Here is a 17,657-nt window from a genome sequence, read left to right as displayed (position 1 = left end):
ACTAATGTGCTTTTGTTGTGAGCAACCGTTTGAATTTTGCACATTTTCAGCTGTCCCGTTCGAAGTGCTTAGGTATTGCTGTTTTGTATAGCGGTTTATATAGTATTATAATTGTACTGAAGATATATTATTATATTTGTTTTAACTGTTGTTCCTTGTAAGTTTCGCCGTCGAAAACGAGTGGTTAATACACGCGAACTGGGTAATAATTATTATTCATCCGAGTTGTAACTTGATATACCTACACGTGCAAGTATTAAATACCTTTTTAGAAGTTCTACGGCAAAGCCCGACCGCAAGAATAAGTCACGGTTTAATTGTCCCTGAAAATGTAAAAATCAATATCAATACATATCCTACACACATTTTAAACATAATATTATACTATAGAAATCACGTGGCGAGTAATAATAAAAAAGTAAAATAAAAAAGTTGTTATTATTTTTTACAAGCTTGTTCAACGCAACGGTTGGCAAGTCCGGAAATATGCTATAGTATGGGGAATTACTATAAAATGTTTTATAATAACCGGTTACCTAACCTACAGGGTGATCAAAATCGTGTTTTTAATAATACAATTTTTCCGTAAATTAATCGTTAACCGCAAGTTATCATTTATAGTTTTTGACTTGAAAACGTTTAAAATCTATACTCGACCGTTCATCATGATTAACATTTTATTTGACCATTTTTTCATTGGAAAAATTATTACCGTTCAGCAACATTATGATCATGCTGTACGTGACGTATAATATACATTAAATGGATATTATGCAACTTTATTCTGTGTAACATGTTTTATAATAATAACAACATTAACATTTTGGGTTTCCAGGTGAATACTATGTGGTCGGTGTTGACGTGGAACAATACGACGTGGACAGCCCGGGAAAATACTTGACCGGCATTCTATCAGAAGATCCGGATCCGGTTCTTGAAAAAGCCTTCCGGTCGTTTTTTAGCATCGTACCCACGCCGCCTAGGGGTTTCAAAAACTTCTCCGTTAAAGTAAACGAGTACATGGAAAAACCGCCGTTCCAGTTTCCCAATCCATTGCAACAGTTTGGCGGCGTTAAACAGGTAGGTGCCTACAATGTATTGTACAATATACTTATTGTACCCTTATTTACTTGTATTATTAAATTGGTCTAAAGTAACTTTTATACAACTATTATTGTGCTTACATTGGTAGTTGGTATATAAAAAAATATATTTTATTTTTAGTAAAATTAATAAATTAAACAATATATTGTATTATATAGCAGTAACGAAAAATCATTGTAGGTTAGGCTATGTTAATGTTGAACGCTAATTTTGAGACTTGATTTATAAAACGGTCGATGTAAAATAAATTGACCACATAGATAAAAGTATATTATGCCAGTAAAGATACATTACAGCATCGTGTTGCATTTATTGTACCTATAGAAATGGACAAAATAATACCAATATTAAGATTCATGTCAGGCAGAGAAGATCTCATACAAATTCAAAGAAATAGAAAAAAAAATCTTTTAGTGAAAATTGAAAAATCCAAACTTACCATAGTATCTAAAGTAAAAAACCAAAATTGGGTGACCGATAATACTTGGAATAGTGCAGATGAACTTGTGATATTTCAAAAAAATAATTTGTTTTCCATGCTGTGTACGGGCTACAATTTACTTAACCTGTTCTACCTCATTAACGGATGGCATATTGATAGTAACTGATTCGTTTACATAATTTTAAATAACTATCTCAGGAGCAGAAAATACAAATTAGTCGTAAAATTATATTAATATAATTAATTTAAAAAAATATTAATATTATAATAAATGAATCATACTAATATGAAGAAAACTTTTCGCTATTTACAATTGACCAAGTTGAAACTATTATCACAAAATTATTATCACAAAGCGGTTATACTGGTTCAAAATTAGTATCGAAATATTTGTAAAATAAAATTTCAACATATTGCTTTATGGTCAATTGATCATACTTAATGTATGATAAAAGAAAAACAATGTAAATTTAACGTTTTTAATCGAACGTGAGGTTTTGGAAAAACATTACTATGTCCACCTACGGTTCTATTTAATGTATTTAATTTTTTTAATAATTTGTTGATTCAGACTTATTAGTATTTTTGCACTGTTCCTTACAGACGTGGCATTGTAATAGCTATAATAATAAATGTTTGTTTTTGTTTGTTGTGTTTCTACAGATATCCGCCGAAGCCGCATATTTGTACGACGCTGTCCATTTATATGCGAGATGCGTGCTGGAGACAATCGAGGGTGACGAAGATCCCAGAAACGGTACGGCCATTATGGCAAAATTCAGAGGTTCACATTACAAAAGCGCAATGGGGTAAGCAACCCACGTATTAATAATAAAAAATAAAAAAAAAATTATATTAGTCGCGCGCAGATACTTATATATATAATACACAAACCATACTATACAGAAATATATTCTCGTGAGCGGCACTTTTGTCCAACTCAAATTTAGTTTCATCCAAGTAGTGCCCGAACTGTGTTAAATGAGAAAAATTGTAAAATATTTTACGCATAAACCGTACACGGTTAATCCTTGCCTAGCTTAAATTACTTAGGATAAATTAAATTTTTTTTCCCATCAAAACTGCTTTGCGCGGGACAAGTATGTGAGGCCAGTATTAACAGTAATTTTATCAAATTTTCACAATGTACAGAGAAAAACTTTTTCCACGGGGTAGCGTTTTAATTTTTTCGATATCTATACTTAATATTTTTTTTTATAAACAAATTAAAAAAGGAAAAATAATGAATATTTACGAATGAATACTTTTGATTGCGCTTAAGTTATCAAAAAACTAAAAACATCAAATGTTTTTTAGAGTAATTGTTTTTTTTAAACTATCGCTTTTTTATTTTTTTCAACTATTTTTTATACATTAAAACAATCTGCTTAATTCGTTTTACTCGAGATGTGTTTTAAGGTTCTTCGAATAAAATCAAGCCTACTTGCTCGTTTGTTGTTTATTAATTTTTACCATGTTCAAAAATCATAAAAAAAATAATACGATGACTGCCCTTTAAAACTTTCTAGAGGATTCGCGTGTTAGTGGAGAACATACACAGCCTGCAAAATAATAAAACGTTGAAAATAATGTGATGTATATTGATAAAATAAAAACAATACTTTCACGTTGTGTACTTCTATCTAAAACTATAACAATAAAGTAGGTAAGGAAATGTAAAGTTGAGATTTTTTTTTTTTATCACCCATAAGTAATAAAACTTTGTTATGTTTCTTTTAGTAAAACGACACGCTAAAAACCAATAAAATTTTTATAAAATTATAATATGTGCCCAAACAAATAAAACAATATTCATCGCATTCAATAATTAATACTCTAGGATTTTTGTTTGAAATGATAAGAAGTCATGTGCATACCAATTGGAAATTTAAGGTGTAATCGGACTAGCCCAATACACTTAATACTATATTGTGTGTGAGTTGTTATTGTCAAGTAGTATAATTTATATGATATTATATCGGCTAACATTAATAAGCTAATATAAGCACAACGAATTAGGTAAACCGTAAGCCTACAAAGTAGGTAAATGGGTATCTTTTTATTTTATAGTCAAAAAGTTTTTATTCTCAGATTTGGTATAATACAATTACTGGCTCGGTTTACTGGACGTGCCGGATTATGTTATAGACCAAATTACCGAGAGCCCACTTTATATATTTTAGTAAATTTTAAATTTTAAACATTTTAGATTTCATGTAAATGATTGGACAGTAACATAGGATGTAATAATTATTACTGTGATAATATATTAATCAACTTAAAATCTTAACCAACGGTAAATTATTTGTAAAACTCAAAATGACTTAATACGCTTTTTAATCAATTTACACTAATTTTTATCATAACCAATTTAAACAATTTTTTTTTCTTGTCAAGTATAATTAATTTTGACTGTAGTATAATACAAATATAAACTAATCATTATCGAAAGGATTTGATATCGACACGATATTTTACAAATAATGTATTAATCAAAATACGATATGCAATTTATTATAAACAATTTTACAAACATATTATGAGTGAGTAAGAAACCTAATTATATTTCCATGGCAAAGAGCTGCCGAGTCGGCTGAGAATTAATAATGCAAATTAACTTTTAAAAATTTTAGTGTTTCAAAGGTTTTATTTAATTTTTCTTAAAGTATTGTTTTCTTCTTAGACCTGTTTATACGTTCAAAATGTGTTGCAATGAAACCAAGTGTCCAACCAACACGCATAATACACATTATTTTCAATCAATAAATTCATTTATAAAAAAAATGCGTTTTTTCTTTATTGAAAAGTACACAATTACATCGCGCTAATTCTAGACCGACGATTTATCGTTACAACAGCGCCCACGCGGACTTTGTATTTAATTTGAGCTCCTTTTGATAAAGCCCTTTTATTTCTATTTAAAAACCGTTTCATTCGCCGGTTTACTAACACGGCGGGGAATGGGGAATTTGTGATTTACCTGCACTATGATTTACGACCGTGTATAATAACAGGAAGCAATATATTTCAGTTATGAAGTGCACATGGACGAGAATGGCGACGCTGAAGGCAATTACACTTTGCTGTCCAGGCAACGGCATCCCGTTTCCCCTGGGGTGTTCGGGCTATTTCCAGCAGGAGCATTTACCCGACATCGGAACCTGACCAAAATCCCAGTAAGACCTTTGTTTTTATTTTGTTTAACCAGAAATTAATGTGTCGCTCCGCGCAGGAACTCAGGTTGACCGTGCCGACGGAATGGATTGGCGGCAAACCGCCGGTGGCCGAGCCCGTTTGCGGGTATCGGGGAGAAAAATGCATATGTGAGTTTTCGACCGCTCGCTCGTGAACTTACTATTTTTTTTTTTTAATCTTTTATTACTTTTATATTTTAGCACACACGGCAGAGATATTGTCGATCGTGGCCGGAACGTTGCTGTTGGTGTTGGCCGTCGTGTCGCTGGTTTTCTACAGGAATTGGAAGTACGAACAGGAGCTGGACAGTCTTCTGTGGAAGGTCGACTACAAAGACATAGAGATCAACGACACGGAAAACAGCAACACTTCGTCGAAGATATCCAGGGTGAGTGGACGTTTGGAAAATTCCAAATGCTCAGTGTGCGGGAAACTCGCAGTGTTATAATAACGGCCTCGGGGCCATTTCACGGCACTTATAAAGATTATTATTGCCCTCCGGAGACGGCGGCAAACGATGTGATCTATTCGAAAGAAACGGTCGGATTTCATTCAAAACCACCACCGTCCCCGTGTCATATTATACAATGGCGCATTTGTGGATCAAGCCGGTCTTACTGTAATAGCGTACTGCTCTGAGAAGGATATTTCTTTATTTTTTTTTTAAGAGGTTTTTGCCACGGTCAAACGATCGTAGTTACATAATACAAACGCTCCTATCACGTTGTTATTCTTGATAAATTTATCGATAGGTCCTTTTTTCGCCAAAAAACCCATGCACGTTTTATACAATATATAAGTCAGCGGCACATTTGGGGTTTTTTTTTTTTTTTTAAATAGTATTGTGACTTAAAATAACTCCTTCTCAGATAATGTTGTGGTTGTATGAGAATTCTGTTAAGTAACCTTAACTAACTTGTAGTTAAAAATTCAACAATGTTGGTATATGGACTGCGCACAGAACGTCTCAAGAGATGTCAGACATCAAATTTTGTACTTCTCGGATACTGTGCGACACGTCTTAATAGTCACTGCCCGACAAATGAACATTATCCATGATTCATATTATATTACGATGAAAAATTACAAGTAGTAAGAAAAAATATAATAACAATTTTGTATATAATTCGATGATGATTTGTATATTTTTCAACGAGTGATTTGCTTATTATTAAATAATAAATTAGAACAATCTGCTTCTTAGTGGAGTCTTATAATCGTATCTAGTATATTTGTTTAACGCGAATTTACAGACTACTGGTGAACAATAATCGTCTATCTTTAGTCCACGAATTTCCGAAATGTTTAGCTTGACTTACTCGGGCATTTCCGGGGTTAGGAAATCCGGATGATCATTGACAAAAGTTTGTCGCCGGGACAGTACAAGTATGGCGATTTAACGCCATTAAATCAAACGCGAGAGCATGGACCCGCGTGGGAAATTTATTAAAATAATATTAGTTATTTAGTAATGTACTTTTTTTTTTAGAATATTTTGTCGATGTAAAAGTTGACGGCGTCAAACGTTAATAAGCATAAACCATAAACCGACCGAGTTTTGATTATGTTCGTGCATCCTGTGACTTATTCGAATTTTCGACCGTATCCATAAAGTTTATAGGACCGGCCGAAATTTCCCTTTGGCAGTTATATGTCTTTACGATTCAGTGGTAAATCGTCAAAAGTCTTCTACTTTTGCACGACTGCGGCCGATGCATGAAAGTTCAATTATTTGATTATTTTAAGTCCTCGTAAAAACCAAAATGGTAACGATGTTATATTGCCTTATCCCGCAAGTTATTTATTTTTTTTTGTTCGAATATTAAAAAAAAAACCAACTAATGATAACGAATCTATATTTGTTCATACATATTTTAACGACAAGATTTTATTATGTGGGCACTGGACCCATAAAGCTGCTTATTATTAAAATTTGATGTGCGTCTAATAAAAGTATGATAAAAATGATCATGGGGACATCATTTGCACTTAAATTACATAATGTTAAAGTCAAAATTATTAAAATAAAAACATGTCTTCAAAAAATCGGTTTGCCAACTCCACATATTTCGGTCTTTTGTTTCTGATTTTCGACTTGCCTTTACGATAGATAAGAATGTTATAAGTTAGTTAATAACTAATTTTGTTAATTGTGTAATTTTATTTATTTTCTATTTAACAATTAGAACACTCAGCATTTGTTATACAGTTTATTTACTAATAATGTTCTTTTATTGTACACTACTTTTTTTTATTTCATTTATGAATAGTGATTATGTAGCGTTATAAATAACAATTTGTACATGTATCCAAACGTTTGTCCTTAAACAGATAGGTATACGTTTAAAGTGTAACATAGAGTTTAAATGAAAACGTACAATCGTACAATGAAGCGTGACTTTAGCATAATTTTACTAATAAACAACTAATAAAACAATTAAATTCTATTTATTATAGGCAAACAAATAAATACACGATCTTTAAGTACGAAGCATTTGATCAGTTTAGAGATCTCAACAAGAAAATTAGGTAGGATGTGATGATACTTGTCTTTTTTTAAACATTCCCGATGCATTAATGCCATGGATACGTTTACACAGCTTATATGTTGGAAATTAAAGCATACAAATGCCCAACTTTTGAATAGAGTCATAATGAATTTTCCGCCTGTAATAATATTTTTGATATGATATTTTTCATAAATAGGTAATTTATTAACGCACATACTACCGAGTTAAAACAGCATCCTTTATTAAGTTAAGTAGATGTTAAATAAAAACTTTACTAAAATTTAAACGTGTATTATGCAGTGGATAATTTGTCAAAAGGCGTTAGATTCGACACTTGTATACAGCCAAAAAGATTAAATAAATGGTTGGAGTTGTGTTAAAAAAAAAAAGTTTATGTTAATATAAGATTTAAGTATACATTATAGGCATGTACCTCTCTACTTCTAATCTTAGCCAATAGATCCACATTTTCGTATTATTCATTGAACACATTTTTTTAGCATTACAATATGTTATTTAGCTACAGTGTTAACTGTTAAGTTGACAAGGTATTAGTTTTATGACTAATGCTGTGTTTGGTATAGCGTACAGCTTTGGTAGGCCGTTTAAAACCATCGCTTTCTCCTCCTCCTCAGAGGTTTCCGAATAAATTATACTTTTTAACTAAAAATGTAGGTTTGTACGAAGGATTTATTTGTATGCATCATTGCATCACACTACACGGTATAATATTGTATTACTAAGTTTTCAATGACTGTTGTCGAAGGAACGGTGTACGCAATCTGGCAAGTAACGTTTGCCAAATACTTAGGCGAACCCACGTGGCCAACTTGGCCGTTAGATAGCAGCACGCAATTTAAAACTTGTACCCTCGATGGCTTATAAATATAATTGTATTTATTTCAGGCTCTACATCCGCTGATTAGGACCAGCCAAGTGTCTTTGAGCTCCAACCCAGACGCTGATTTTCGTTATTCGTCAATATTTACTACCGTCGGTATTTACAAAGGTCGAGTGTTTGCGATAAAGAAAATTAAAAAGAAGTCCATAGACATTACAAGGGCTATGAAAAAAGAACTCAAAGTAGTGAGTATAATATTGTATTGTATTTTTTTTTTTTTTTTTTACACTATTGTCAATATTTCTGACGCCGAAAGCAAAAAGAGACCCGCCGTCGGCATTTTCCAAAATTGAACCGGCGCCATTTTCTGAATCTTAATTAGTTTTTAAACAATTCGGGACCTGGTACATCTTTGTTGCTAAATAAATTATCAAGTTATTACACTTTGAAGTATGCGAATCACGTTTTAATACCTATAGCTGTGGATGGAGGAGTAATGGAATAATAAATTTAAATGCGCAATCCGAGTAGATGTTCTACTACAAAACACTATTAAACATTGGAAACTACAAATTTCGGTAGAATATGATGTTAATTGCCAACTCGAGATGCTGGAAACTTGATGACCCCAAAGAAACGCGATATCGTTGTAAACAGCTAAATAAGTCATTATATTAAAGTACTCGTTTACCTGTATTTATATTAGGTGTACAAAAAATAAACAATATAGTTTAAAATAATTTGCTTGATAAAACTTCATTCTTCTAAATTGTTTTAAATTGTTCTTCTTATCCCATACAAGCGGTGTCATCCGTTATAATCTTCTCACATCACACTTTTATAGCCGTCACTATTTTTCAATTTAATAATACGCACCTCTATGACTTTATTATGAAAACCGTCTACTTCTTGGTGGTATAAGTCTACCTCTAAGTCTTTCTACTCGAATGTTCCTCACTATTTATCTCCGTCCTTTCAACTCGGCTAAACCATTCAATCAATTTTCTTTGACTCGTTTATCCTGTTATATTAACGCAACTCCCAAACCATCTCTTGTAACTATCTCTTCTATTCATTTCTAATTCTATCGATCTTGGTTATTATTCTTGCGATAATTGTATGCAAAATCCATTTGTTAAATGGTTAATAAACTATTATTAATGGGCTTTAGACCACAACTTAATGGAAAACGTTCTAACCGACTTATTTTCACAGATGCGTGATTTAAGGCATGATAACCTGAACGGATTCATTGGCGCTTGTACAGATCCGCCGAACATATGCATAGTGACCGAATATTGCAATAGAGGTAGTTTGAAGGTAATAGGATTTTTCACCCTGTGTACATAATATAAATGATCACACTACTCGCGGTTTGCAGGATATCTTAGAAAACGACGACGTGAAACTGGACAACATGTTCATCGCTTCGCTGGTCGCCGACATTATCCGCGTATGTGCAATAATAATAACAATAATTATGTAATAATGATCCAACGAAGTTGAACCAAAGTTACACGCACACAATAATTGTTCAGGGCATGCTGTATTTGCACGATTCGGCGCTGAGGTACCACGGCAACTTGAAGGCGTCCAACTGCTTGGTAGACTCAAGATGGGTCCTGAAGCTCACCGACTTTGGGCTTCAAGAATTCAAAAAGGAATCTGAAGATTTTCCACATCATTTCCTTCAACACGATTTCCGTCTCCAAAAAGACGACGAAATCGACTGCAAGTGCGAAGGTGCAACATTATTTCCATAGCGTTTGCAGCAATTCGAAAACACGGCAAAATCCAATTGATCAAATGTGTTTATAATAAAGTGTATTGTGCTTCTTCGTAGGTCTGCTGTACATCGCACCAGAGCTCTTACGTTGCTACAACTCGTCAATACAAAATTCGTTCGGCACACAAAAAGGAGACGTGTATTCGTTTTCTATAATCTTATACGAACTCCATAGCCGCAAAGGTCCGTTTGGGGAAAATCACGGACTCGGAGTGTCGGATATTCTGAGGAAACTTATTTACTATCAACAAGAAGAACCTGGATCGAAACCTTTTAGGTGCGTTAATCGCATTCAATTGCCCGTTTTACCTACTTTTAAATTGTAATATCCTTTGTACACAAGATGAAAACACATAATAAATTTAAAAATATCGTCAATTGCTATTTCTTGTGTATCGTTAATTCAGTATTATTTAGACGCTTCCCATCGAATGAATACATTAGGTTTTAAAAATGTTTGTAATGTTGTAAACTCTTGGTGATCATAAAAACTGTTCGATAAACCACAATTTATTTCAGACCCCCTTTGGAAATGCTTGAAAACAACTTCGATTTCGTCAGAGACTGTTTGGAGGATTGCTGGGCTGAAAATCCAGACGACCGTCCAGATTTCAAGGCCATTCGAGTGAAACTCAGACCAATGCGAAAAGGAATGTGAGTTACCTAAAATTATTCCGTATGTCTTGCCTTTTTCCTTATTGTTTGACTGGCCCTTCGCTGAACCCCTCTGATTTCGCTAAAAAAATTATAATATTTATTACAAATAAAAGTGTCCGAAAGCATGGAATACATTGTACTAAAATACCAATACTTACATAGGTTGAGAATAATTAATTGTATTCAATTCAAAAGCAATTATTCGCAAAATTAGCAATCTTAAAATTTAAAAACTATCTTTTAACCAAAAAATATTAATATAGACAGATGATAAGAGTCCTGGGGGGGGGGGGTTAAATATGATAAGGTAACCGAAGAGAAACCCAAATATCTTATAGAGATTTAGATGAACGGGCGCATTGCCGAAAATCAAGAAAATAGTAACCAAAGTAATTCGATTCTGATTGTGGTATCGCGTGAGAAAAAATTAAACCAAAAGATGAGTTTTAATAGAGATCTGATGGTAGTTTAAAATCACCGGAAATAATAAATCCATGTCCTGCATAGTTATAACGGACGTACGTAACTGAACTTAAGTGAGAATTGTATAATTATATGCTACTGGAATATAAATCCCACCTAAAATATATTTCTGATTACCTACTCTAAACTCGACAAAAACGTATTCAATATTATGTGTGGGCACTGATAAGACTAGCATTTTGAATGTAATAACGACAATAAGTACTCTACAACCTCTCCGATAAGAACAAGTTTTGGAATTCTTGTCTAACCGAAATACTCGATAGCCTTCTAAACCTAATTCACTGTCAAAAATAACGCCAATGAGTTTAGTTTTATACAAAATACAATAATCGAAATTAAATAAATAATTAACTATTACAGTGTAAAGTATTTAATTCAGTGCGTATAACTCGAGCATCTTTTTATTAAACTTATTTATAATAAAATTATAACTAAAATCTAGTACGAATAAATAAGGAAAATTATTACTTGGAAGAGACGGGCGTCTATCCAGGTTCAGTATTATGAGATGATTTCGAGCTGAATCGCTTGAAGTCGCCTTGGACTGTTGCTGCAAATATTTGATGCACAACTTATGTCTTATGCGCGTGTGTGGTAATTTGCAGGAGACCAAATATTTTCGACAACATGATGGCAATGATGGAAAAGTACGCAAACAATTTGGAGGTACTGGTCGACGAACGAACCGACCAACTGGTAGAAGAAAAAAAGAAAACTGGTAAATCTTAATTTTCCCTTATTTTGTTCCTTAGTTGTGTTGCCCTGCACAATTATATTATTTTGACCGCTAATCGGATCGTTAGCTTCTTACAACTTAATTAATTTTCAATATGTTTTTACAATATCTTCTAAACCGGTTAATCGATTTCTTCATGTAGCAACTCTGTATGGATCAGAAATCGTTCATGAATAATACTTAATAATTGTGGAACATTTTTTTGTAAAGTTCACCCCTTGCATTTTATAATCGAGAAAAGTACCCGAAAGCAGTAAAGTAGTTTTCAACTAGAAATTATGGCGCTATATATTACCTTTTTTTTTTTAAATAGTTGAGTTAGTTGCAAATTTTTATGGAATATTCTTAAGGTATAGAGTACTATCGACAAACGTTGAAAAACCAAAAAAATATCATTAACCCTTTGTCCCGTAGAAGGGGTGGAAACTGTTTTTATATTTCGCTAGTTTTCGGATTTACCGAATTGAACGTCAGGAAATCAGACTGGAGTTCTAGATCTAGATCCGGATTTGATTTACTATTATTGACATAGTATATTGATATAGTATACTTACCATATACGCGGTCGATACGTTCTAGACGCTCTGCTGTACGAAATGTTGCCAAAGTACGTGGCCGAACAGTTGAAGAGAGGCCACAAAGTGCAAGCGGAAAATTTCGACTGCGTTACCATTTACTTCAGCGACATTGTCGGTTTCACTTCGATGTCGGCCGAAAGCACTCCCTTTCAAGTATGCAACCGCCTCGCGGCAACACACAGACGGCGCTTAATATTAACCTGACGGTGTCGCTGTTTTATAGGTTGTCGATTTTTTGAACGACCTGTACACGTGCTTCGATTCGATAATAGAGAACTACGACGTATACAAGGTGGAGACCATCGGAGACGCTTACATGGTGGTAAGTCGTTTGCGCTCCTTCGACAAATCATCGTTGACGCTCCCCAAAGCGTCGCATACTGATTACCCGTCGTGTCTAACAACGGACGTCCGGCAACGGATTTGCCACTGTTCGTTTAGGTCAGCGGTCTACCGATTAAGAACGGCGACATGCACGCCGCCGAAATAGCAACCATGTCGCTTCATCTGCTGGAAGCCGTCAAGAGATTCCAAATAAGACACAGGCCGTACGACAGTCTCAGACTGAGAATCGGAATACACTCTGGTTAGTATAAAGTATATAATACCTACGAAAAAAAACCGACGTGTGTGTAAAATAGTCTGTCTGTCTTCGCCGCAAAAAGAATAGCCTCGACGTACTGCACAAAATATCACAACTAAAGAGTTATAAAATATTTACATTCATTTTTCTACTTGAAAACGGCATTTCGTTTGCGCCAAAGCTTCGTTAAGTCGCGTGTATATACATTTTCACGTTTTATTCATTAGTCCAGTTCGAGTACTATTAACAGATCACTGTATTTTATAGGGCGGCAAGAGTCATTCCTAAATAAAATTATTTACTCGCATTTCTGATAATAAATTTACATAAACCGCCGCTATGAAAGTGATTAAACGGAATATTAATAATGTCGGAGTATGATTTCCCGGAGGAGTAATTTTTTATCAAGATATATTTTCTTAAAACGGTTTCGTGAAAAATATCTGTTCGAGTGTAGACCAATTTATAGGTTTACTAGAAAAATTGTTTTCAAAATTAATTAATTTTCCTGAAACTTATTTCTATTAAGTTCTTTATTGTATAATATTTACCATCATTTTACTTTATACATAGATTAATAAATTTCCATAGGACATAAACTACTTTATATTTTAATTAATTTCTTTTGTCGGTATCATTTGCACATACAACAAAACCGAAATGTAATAATTAATAATAATATATAATACATTTTATAATATCATAAAAATTATGCTATTATTTTCTCTATAGTATATGCCTGGAACCGTTATTTATATTTATTTATCCTAGTTAATTCTTGTACTTATACGTGTTTTTATATAGATATATATATATCATTTTGTTTTGTTATATTTTAGGGCCTGTATGTGCTGGAGTTGTAGGATTAAAAATGCCAAGATACTGTTTATTCGGCGATACAGTGAATACGGCTAGTCGGATGGAATCCACAGGATCGGGTTAGTGTGTCAACTTTAATATTTTTTTTTATTAAATAGTTTTTTTTTTTAATTATGATTTTGTTTGTTGATTTCTATGAGATCGGGGATTAATAGTTGTGAAATGAAAATTAAATACAACTTTCAACGTGAATTTTCGTTGGGGAAAGACATACTTTAAGTTTCCATAGATAAATAAATATAATTAATTACATTTTATATGATTTAAAAGCTATAAATACTCGGAGTCTGTCATGATTTAAAATAATTCGTGTTTCGAAATATGTGTTACAAAAATTTGGATTTCAATATCGCGTAACTGCGGTTTGGATTAGGTTTTAATAAGTAGGGATTTTACAATTTTTTCTAAGGAAATTTGCTTAACAGCTCTATGGTTACTTGAGAAAGTTAACATATTTTAAAGGGGGTCTTTAATAGCAGTTTATGGATTGAATAGACCTCAGTAGGACGCATTGAGACTCAAACAGATACAATTTGTCAATGAATCCGTTTTCAAACATTTTTCTTCGATTTCTAAAAGAGATAATAACAAAATGAATGACCTTTGCCCGCGAGAAGATACTGTATTTACTGTATTTGTTTTGCTGACCTGTACAATTTTAAGGAAAATCACTCGTATTATCACTTTGATTATCACCACTTCATATAAAGTGCCTATTTGTATGTATTGTCTTTAAATAAGGTTTGTTAAACAACCGTCCGTTAACAATGTGTAGCGAGTATGATTTTAACATCCGTGCAACCGAGTTGAATCGTTTTATTCGAATATATTTTTAGCACTGAAGATCCACTGTTCGAACGAATGTCGAACGCTCTTGGAGAGACTCGGCGGTTATCAGACTAACGAACGAGGGTTGGTCGAGATGAAAGGCAAAGGCAACGTGCGGACCTATTGGCTGGTGGGCGAAGATCATCTGTACCGGCTGAAGAGGGACGAGGACAGGGCTCGGCGAAAGGAGCAATACGGCGGCGGGGGCGGCAAAAACCGCAAGACGTCCAAACACCAGAAAAACATCAAGGAAGGAGGTCCGAGGAGCTCGTTGAAGGTGCCCAAGAGCACCATGAACGGCCCGTTGTCGAGGTATATTGTAGAGTGTACACAGCAGTATAAGTTATAACTAAACTCTAAACTATATTTACACGGTAATTACCAGCTACGCAGCAAAGTTCGGGACATTTCGCTAATTTGCCGGGCAAACTGCGTGCGAGCAATGAACTATATATATATATCTACCCATTGTTGTTTGACTACGGATGGCTGTGACGTTGATTTACTAGGCCTTCTAATGGACCGCTCTGACATAATATTTGTCCGGACGACGACGTCGGTTTTTTTAACTACCTTTTTATTGTACAGATATTCTTAACGCCTGCTTTCGCACAATGACTGTGTGTTTTTATTATTTTTCCTATCTATTATGGATTTATGAATAAAACACGGTTTTTCGCTCGGCGCCTACGCTTTTACGGCTACCCTCGCGTTAACGTTTTAAATTCCACCGGCCAAATAATTCTGTGGCATCATTTTTTTTACATATTTCCGACTTCTTACGCATCAGCCAATCACTCACTCGAATATGAATATAATAATTCAATTACCCGTACCTACACCTAACTTAGAGTTTGCAATTCGATATATTATTGAACTACCCGCCGAGTGCATTATTTTGTAGGTTTTACGCAGACTCTTAATAATATTTTATAGCGCAGTCCGGTAATGCAATTTCAATTCTAGTCAACAAAAAAGGTTATTTTTTTTTCTGTCGAGATCGCGACACTGGCAGTACGTTTTTCAAATACAAATGGCTACAAAATTTACCGGATAACATATATAATTTAATAACGCTATGGACTGTCCGAGCGGCGCTATAAACATTGTTAAACGCGTCTCTCGCCAACACAATATTCAGTGATTTAGTACGCACTACGGAGAACGGCTATATAGCTAGTTCAGAGTACAAAGTAATCATAGACAATAGAGAATGGACAGACCACCCTTATACTCGTATAATATAAGTTACCGTGGTCTCGAAAGAAGTATTATTTCTCTCTCGCAGCGTACAAGCCGAGTCGGATAAAATGTATTTCTAATCCTGGCCTACCAGGTGCATAAAAGTGACCGGCCTCGATAAACCAATTTCCAGGCGGACCAGGGAAGTGTATCTCCCTAACTCCCTTGGCCATAATGTCTCTGAACTATAGTCATGTCTAATTCGTTTATTATATTTGTCTGTATTGTAATATTTTGGTGATTTAGAGACAGCGGTGCAACCAGTGGGGATGGGCCCCTTTCCCCGAAATATATTTGAAATTACTACTAGGGAACGTTACAGATTTGCTCTAAATATAGTCTATAATAATTATTCTATATTATGTATATAACTCCCCTTTATCGATCCTCTGTGGTCTCTGGTCTATGTTTATCCGATCGTATGGCTATTATAATATCATGGCCACGGTGTTTGGTATTTTGTGCAGGTGTTGCAGTCTGGAGTCGCCCAAGAAGTTGAGGTTCGCCATGCATCACGACGACGGTACCCCTGTCAGGAGACGGCCTTCCGGTGTTGCCGAGGAAGACGAGTACTGTTGCGACCGGCATTTAAGCGTATCGTGTCCTTGCATAGATCAGTTCGACGATCAAGGCGTATCGCCGGGTCAGATTTCGGGGACCAGGGCTGCCGAAAGCGTTCAAGGAGTTAAACGTTCCCCCACAGTGGCTAACACCCTTCAGACTCCGGTCAGGCTCCCCGGATTCCCCAGGGTGAACTCTGCTCCTGTGTCGCCCATGATGGCTGACTGCGAAGAGATGACTGCCGTATCCATGTGCAACATGGAAGACGTTAACGAACCGCTGATCCAGGATTCGGACCGGGACGAACCCATAACGTTTGTGTAACCCCCCAAAAAAATATGTTGAAGTATTAGATTCGATATCTCGGGACAGGACGATTGCAGGGCAAGAACCGGGAGACACGAGAGAGAGAGAGAGAGTAAAAAAAAGCGAATACCCGTTTACGCAGTTGCTTATGTGTGTATGCTAAGCGAAAGCTAGTTGATTTGATTCGTTATGGTTAAAATGCAAACAATGATTTTTTACCACGCCTATAGATTCCATACGTTTTATTGTATAGTTTAGCGTTAATCCATCGAACCCTACACTATTACAGTTATCATTAAAACCAATACTACAATTATTTTACTATCGTGTTCCTCCTCCTCCTGTAACTCTTCGCCGGAGGTTCCGCCCAAGCGTACAAAACGTTAAGACTCTTTAGTGTTTCACGGCCAAGCAAGTCCAAGATGTCGCGTTTTCTAGAAACCTTTTGACATTCTATTGTATCTCATAGTTAGTACACTAGATTATCGAAAACGCGAGTTGCAAATAGATGACAAATTATAACATAAAGGACGAAAAATATGTTGTCGACATAACTAATTTTGCATTCCATATATAGATTAATATTTATAATAATAGATTAATTACTTATTTGTTTACTATATATACTCGTATATTATATATAAGTCGAGTACTAATGTTTATTAAAAATATTTTGTTAAACGCAAGTAAATGATCGACTAGATAATATGTCAATAAAACTGTTTTATTACATCTATTAAATTCTACAATTGTGATTATTTAAGAAACAAACATATTTGCAAATTTTAAATTTATTAAAAAATGTTTTGTACTAAGGTTTAAATCTTATGAACGAACGAAAGAAATGTTTTTTTTTAAAAATGAATTCACAAACATTTTAATACCGACATTGTATCAGTAGCTATTTGTCAATACTGTATGCG

General features: G+C 34.3%; 1 protein-coding gene across 2 annotated transcripts in view; it reads left to right on the top strand.

The window, feature by feature from the left end:
* Nucleotides 1–17,427, top strand: part of LOC126838358 (guanylate cyclase 32E) — a 62,667-nt gene extending 45,240 nt beyond the window's left edge. The window contains exons 7-24 of one of the 2 annotated variants that reach the window (XM_050572727.1): nt 836–1,080; nt 2,210–2,355; nt 4,578–4,722; nt 4,779–4,869; nt 4,942–5,129; nt 8,158–8,337; nt 9,308–9,412; nt 9,474–9,545; nt 9,631–9,835; nt 9,936–10,155; nt 10,398–10,532; nt 11,627–11,739; nt 12,337–12,488; nt 12,559–12,657; nt 12,777–12,921; nt 13,758–13,856; nt 14,634–14,937; nt 16,335–17,427. In XM_050572727.1, the coding sequence (XP_050428684.1) occupies nt 836–1,080; nt 2,210–2,355; nt 4,578–4,722; nt 4,779–4,869; nt 4,942–5,129; nt 8,158–8,337; nt 9,308–9,412; nt 9,474–9,545; nt 9,631–9,835; nt 9,936–10,155; nt 10,398–10,532; nt 11,627–11,739; nt 12,337–12,488; nt 12,559–12,657; nt 12,777–12,921; nt 13,758–13,856; nt 14,634–14,937; nt 16,335–16,752 (3,062 nt within the window). In that variant the 3' untranslated portion in view covers nt 16,753–17,427. The remainder of the gene's footprint in view (nt 1–835; nt 1,081–2,209; nt 2,356–4,577; nt 4,723–4,778; nt 4,870–4,941; nt 5,130–8,157; nt 8,338–9,307; nt 9,413–9,473; nt 9,546–9,630; nt 9,836–9,935; nt 10,156–10,397; nt 10,533–11,626; nt 11,740–12,336; nt 12,489–12,558; nt 12,658–12,776; nt 12,922–13,757; nt 13,857–14,633; nt 14,938–16,334) is intronic. The other variant, XM_050572720.1, reaches the window with a different exon arrangement.
* The last annotated feature ends 230 nt before the right edge of the window (nt 17,428–17,657 follow it).

The sequence above is a fragment of the Adelges cooleyi genome, unplaced genomic scaffold (assembly GCF_023614345.1).
Source record: "Adelges cooleyi isolate 19-005CV unplaced genomic scaffold, UGA_ACOO_1.1 ACOO_flye_CR_arks_rails_tigmint_CR_PRNA_108, whole genome shotgun sequence".
NCBI lineage: Eukaryota > Metazoa > Arthropoda > Insecta > Hemiptera > Adelgidae > Adelges > Adelges cooleyi.
The sequence above is the reverse complement of the archived record's forward strand: the minus strand, read 5'-3'. Positions and strand labels throughout refer to the sequence as shown.